General features: G+C 39.8%; 1 protein-coding gene across 1 annotated transcript in view; it reads left to right on the top strand.

Annotated features, from left to right (window-relative positions):
• The first annotated feature begins 3,172 nt into the window (after window positions 1-3,172).
• The window catches only part of LOC115126418 (unconventional myosin-X-like), a 29,826-nt gene continuing 26,970 nt past the window's right edge, over window positions 3,173-6,028 (top strand). The window contains exons 1-4 of the mRNA XM_065024734.1: window positions 3,173-3,313; window positions 4,403-4,590; window positions 4,866-5,000; window positions 5,128-5,252. Of these exons, the coding sequence (XP_064880806.1) occupies window positions 3,203-3,313; window positions 4,403-4,590; window positions 4,866-5,000; window positions 5,128-5,252 (559 nt within the window). The 5' untranslated portion in view covers window positions 3,173-3,202. The remainder of the gene's footprint in view (window positions 3,314-4,402; window positions 4,591-4,865; window positions 5,001-5,127; window positions 5,253-6,028) is intronic.

Below are 6,028 nucleotides of genomic sequence, written 5' to 3'. Positions count from 1 at the left end.
CTCTCTGTCTCTGTCTATATATATATATATATATATATATATATCTCCACTCCTCTCTTTCTGTCTCTGTCTCTCTCTATATATATATATATATATATCTCCACTCCTCTCTTTCTGTCTCTGTCTCTATATATATATATATCTCCACTCCTCTCTTTCTGTCTCTGTCTCTATATATATATATATATCTCCACTCCTCTCTTTCTGTCTCTGTCTCTATATATATATATATATATCTCCACTCCTCTCTTTCTGTCTCTGTCTCTGTCTCTATATATATATATATATCTCCACTCCTCTCTTTCTGTCTCTGTCTCTATATATATATATATATATATATCTCCACTCCTCTCTTTCTGTCTCTGTCTCTATATATATATATATATCTCCACTCCTCTCTTTCTGTCTCTGTCTCTATATATATATATATATCTCCACTCCTCTCTTTCTGTCTCTGTCTCTATATATATATATATATCTCCACTCCTCTCTTTCTGTCTCTGTCTCTATATATATATATATATATATATATATATATCTCCACTCCTCTCTTTCTGTCTCTGTCTCTGTCTATATATATATATATATATCTCCACTCCTCTCTTTCTGTCTCTGTCTCTCTATATATATATATATATATATATATCTCCACTCCTCTCTTTCTGTCTCTGTCTCTATATATATATATATATATATATATATCTCCACTCTTTCTCTCTTTCTGTCTCTGTCTCTGTATATATATATATATATCTCCACTCCTCTCTTTCTGTTCTGTATATATATATATATATATCCACTCCACTCTTCTCTGTCTCTGTCTCTGTCTATATATATATATATATATATATATATATATATATATATATATATATATATATATCTCCACTCCTCTCTTTCTGTCTCTGTCTCTGTCTCTATATATATATATATATATCTCCACTCCTCTCTTTCTGTCTCTGTCTCTATATATATATATATATATATATATATATATATATATATCTCCACTCCTCTTTCTGTCTCTGTCTCTATATATATATATATATCCACTCCTCTCTTTCTGTATATATATATATATATATATCTCCACTCCTCTCTTTCTGTCTCTGTCTCTGTCTATATATATATATATATATATCTCCACTCTCTCTCTTTCTGTCTCTGTCTCTGTCTCTATCTATATATATATATATATATATATCTCCACTCCTCTCTTTCTGTTCTGTCTCTGTCTCTATATATATATATATATCTCCACTCCTCTCTTTCTGTCTCTGTCTCTATATATATATATATATCTCCACTCCTCTCTTTCTGTCTCTGTCTCTATATATATATATATATATCTCCACTCCTCTCTTTCTGTCTCTGTCTCTATCTATATATATATATATATATCCACTCCACTCTCTTTCTGTCTCTGTCTCTGTCTCTATATATATATATATATATCTCCACTCCTCTCTTTCTGTCTCTGTCTCTATATATATATATATATATATCTCCATATATATATATATATATATCTCCACTCCTCTTTCTTTCTGTCTCTGTCTCTGTCTCTATATATATATATATATATCTCCACTCCTCTCTTTCTGTCTCTGTCTCTATATATATATATATATATATATCTCCACTCCTCTCTTTCTGTCTCTGTCTCTATATATATATATATATATATATCTCCACTCCTCTCTTTCTGTCTCTGTCTCTATATATATATATATATATCTCCACTCCTCTCTTTCTGTCTCTGTCTCTATATATATATATATATATATATCTCCACTCCTCTCTTTCTGTCTCTGTCTCTGTCTATATATATATATATATCTCCACTCCTCTCTTTCTGTCTCTGTCTCTATATATATATATATATATATCTCCACTCCTCTCTTTCTGTCTCTGTCTCTATATATATATATATATATATATCTCCACTCCTCTCTTTCTGTCTCTGTCTCTATATATATATATATATATATCTCCACTCCTCTCTTTCTGTCTCTGTCTATATATATATATATATATATATATATCTCCACTCCTCTCTTTCTGTCTCTGTCTCTATATATATATATATATATATATATATATATATATATATCTCCACTCCTCTCTTTCTGTCTCTGTCTCTATATATATATATATATATATATATCTCCACTCCTCTCTTTCTGTCTCTATATATATATATATATATATATATCTCCACTCCTCTCTTTCTGTCTCTGTCTCTGTATATATATATATATATATATATATATATATATCTCCACTCCTCTCTTTCTGTCTCTGTCTCTATATATATATATATATATATATCTCCACTCCTCTTTCTGTCTCTGTCTCTGTCTCTATATATATATATATATATATATCTCCACTCCTCTCTTTCTGTCTCTGTCTCTATATATATATATATATATCTCCACTCCTCTCTTTCTGTTCTGTCTCTGTCTCTATATATATATATATATATCTCCACTCCTCTCTTTCTGTCTCTGTCTCTATATATATATATATATATCTCCACTCCTCTCTTTCTGTCTCTGTCTCTATATATATATATATATATATATCTCCACTCCTCTCTTTCTGTCTCTGTCTCTATATATATATATATATATATATCTCCACTCCTCTCTTTCTGTCTCTGTCTCTGTCTCTATATATATATATATATCTCCACTCCTCTCTTTCTGTCTCTGTCTCTATATATATATATATATCTCCACTCCTCTCTTTCTGTCTCTGTCTCTATATATATATATATCTCCACTCCTCTCTTTCTGTCTCTGTCTCTATATATATATATATATCTCCACTCTCTTTCTGTCTCTCCTCTCTATATATATATATATATCTCCACTCCTCTCTTTCTGTCTCTGTCTCTATATATATATATATATATATATATCTCCACTCCTCTCTTTCTGTCTCTGTCTCTATATATATATATATATATATATCTCCACTTTCTGTCTCTCTTTCTGTCTCTGTCTATATATATATATATATATATATATATATATATATATATATATCCACTCCTCTGTCTCTCTTTCTGTCTCTGTCTCTCTATATATATATATATATATATCTCCACTCCTCTCTTTCTGTCTCTGTCCCCCCCCGTCTTCTCTAGGTGTTGTATCTCCAGCAGGCTGAGGTGACTAGAGAGAGAGTGTACGCTATGCATCAGTCCAGTATAGATGGGGTGGAGGACATGTCCACTCTGGCAGAACTACACGAAGCTGCCATCATGCACAACCTCTACCAGCGCTACCAGAAGGACAGCATCTATGTAAGTCACACACTAAACACACACACACACACACACACATGCATGTGCTATACAATGAATGCCTCCCCTCCTCTTCCGGTAATCTCCTGGCTAAAGGCTTTTGACGGGAAACACAAATCAGCTTATATCATCTCTTCTTCTGTCCGTGTGTGTGCGTGTGCGTGTGTGTGTGTGTGTGTGTGTGTGCGTGTGTGTGTGTGTCTGGGGAGGTGGTCTATAAATTACACACTCTTGCATGGTAACTAGCTAAGTAGTTCACATCTGCTTTACTGGCACCCAGCCTCAGCCCTACTACCCATAATGCACCTCTCTACAGTAGTAGACAACAGTACTGTGTTTTCCCCTAAATAGAGATAGGTTTGATATCATGAATTGACAGGCAGACAGACACAGAACATAGAAAGATACATGGCTTAAAGGACACAGAGACACACAGAGGGACATAATGTAGATGAGGGGACACACTGTGTGTGTCTGTGTGAGACAGGGGGCACGGCGGATGACCTTATCGAGATGATGAGGAGGGATTTCCTTTAAGCTGATCGTATTAGTTTCTGTGTCAGTGTGTGTGTGTGTGTGTGTGTGTGTGTGTGTGTGTGTGTGTGTGTGTGTGTGTGTCCAGAGAATATGCGGAGTACAGAATATGATCCGATGTGAGGCTTGCTGACTTGATGTGTCAGCTGAACGTAAGGGAAGTAAACAAGAACTGCTCTTTTCTACTCCAAAATGGCTGGCCTCCTCTCTCCTTTCTCCTCTCTCCTCTATCCTCTCTCCTCTCTCCTCTCTCTAGCTCTGTTCTCTCCTCTCTCCTCTCTCCTCTCTCTAGCTCTGTTCTCTCCTCTCTCCGCTCTCTAGCTCTGTTCTCTCCTCTCTCCTCTCTCCTCTCTCTAGCTCTGTTCTCTCCTCTCTCCTCTCTCCTCTCTTTAGCTCTGTTCTCTCCTCTGTCTGTGTTTCTCTGAGTAATATATAGTACATCTTATCCTGGTGCTGGATACAACTAGTGTGTGTGTGTGTGTGTGTGTGTGTGTGTGTGTGTGTGTGTGTGTGTGTGTGTGTGTGTGTGTGTGTGTGTGTGTGTGTGTGTCTCAGACCAACATAGGCAGTATCCTGGCAGCAGTGAACCCTTATAAACAGATCCCAGGCATGTATGACCTAGATAGAGTTGAGCTGTACAGTCGACACCACATCGGAGAACTCCCGCCCCATATCTTCGCTGTGGCCAATGAGTGCTACCGCTGCATCTGGAAACGACACGACAGCCAATGCGTCCTCATCAGGTGAGATTTGATTGGTCGAATAGGAAGTTGTTGTTTATACCTTTCCTATCTGACCCCTTGTCCAATCACATCCAATGAAGATTCAGTCATGAATCTGATTGGTTTACAGACCAAAGGCTAACTCAATATCTATTAACCAATCACTGTTTAATATATGTTATAGTCTAGACAAATTGTGTTGACCTATCAGATTCATTTGGTGGAGAAGGTCAGAGAAAGGTTAAGTGTGGTTTTTAGGGTGTGACCGTGTGTGCGTGTGTGCGTGTGTGTTCCAGTGGGGAGTCGGGGGCTGGTAAGACAGAGAGCACCAAGCTGCTGCTCCAGTTCCTGTCTGTGATGAGCCAGAACTCTGCTGGGATGCCTCCTTCTGAGAAGACCACACCAGTGGAGCAGTCCATCGTTCAGAGCAGGTACACACACACACACACACACACACACACACACACACACACACTGTCTAAATACACACACACACACACACACACACACACACAACTGTCTAAATACACACACACTAACATTCCTCTCTGTGTGCAGTCCTATCATGGAGGCGTTTGGGAATGCCAAGACAGTGTACAACAACAATTCTAGTCGCTTTGGGAAGTTCATCCAGCTCCACTTCTCCCAGAGCGGGAACATCCATGGTGGATGTATCGTTGACTGTATCCTTCTCTCTCTGTCCCCAGTCCCTCCCCAGTGGTTCTGTCCCCAGTCCCTCCCCAGTGGTTCTGTCCTTCTCTCTCTGTCCCCAGTCCCTCCCCAGTGGTTCTGATCTTCTCTCTGACCCCAGTCCCTCCCCAGTGGTTCTGACCTTCTCTCTCTGTCCCCAGTCCTTCCCCAGTGGTTCTCTCCTTCTCTCTCTGTCCCCAGTCCCTCCCTAGTGGTTCTGTCCTGCTCTCTCTGTCTCCAGTCCCTCCCCAGTGGTTCTGTCCTTCTCTCTCTGTCCCCAGTCCCTCCCCAGTGGTTCTGACCTTCTCTCTGACCCCAGTCCCTCCCCAGTGGTTCTGACCTTCTCTCTGACCCCAGTCCCTCCCCAGTGGTTCTGACCTTCTTCTCTGTCCCCAGTCCCTCCCCAGTGGTTCTGTCCTTCTCTCTCTATCCCCAGTCCCTCCCCAGTGGTTCTGACCTTCTCTCTGACCCCAGTCCCTCCCCAGTGGTCCTGTCCTGCTCTCTCTGTCCCCAGTCCCTCCCCAGTGGTTCTGACCTTCTCTCTGACCCCAGTCCCTCCCAGTGGTCCTGTCCTGCTCGCTCTGTCCCCAGTCCCTCCCCAGTGGTTCTGTCCTGCTCTCTCTGTCCCCAGTCCCTCCCCAGTGGTTCTGTCCTTCTCTCTCTGTCCCCAGTCCCTCCTCAGTGGTTCTGTCCTTCTCTCTCTGTCCCCAGTCCCTCCCCAGTGGTTATGACCTTCTCTCTGACCTTCTCTCTCTGTCCCCAGTCCCTC

This window comes from Oncorhynchus nerka, linkage group LG2 (genome assembly GCF_034236695.1).
Source record: "Oncorhynchus nerka isolate Pitt River linkage group LG2, Oner_Uvic_2.0, whole genome shotgun sequence".
Classification (NCBI taxonomy): Eukaryota; Metazoa; Chordata; class Actinopteri; order Salmoniformes; family Salmonidae; genus Oncorhynchus; species Oncorhynchus nerka.
The sequence above is the reverse complement of the archived record's forward strand: the minus strand, read 5'-3'. Positions and strand labels throughout refer to the sequence as shown.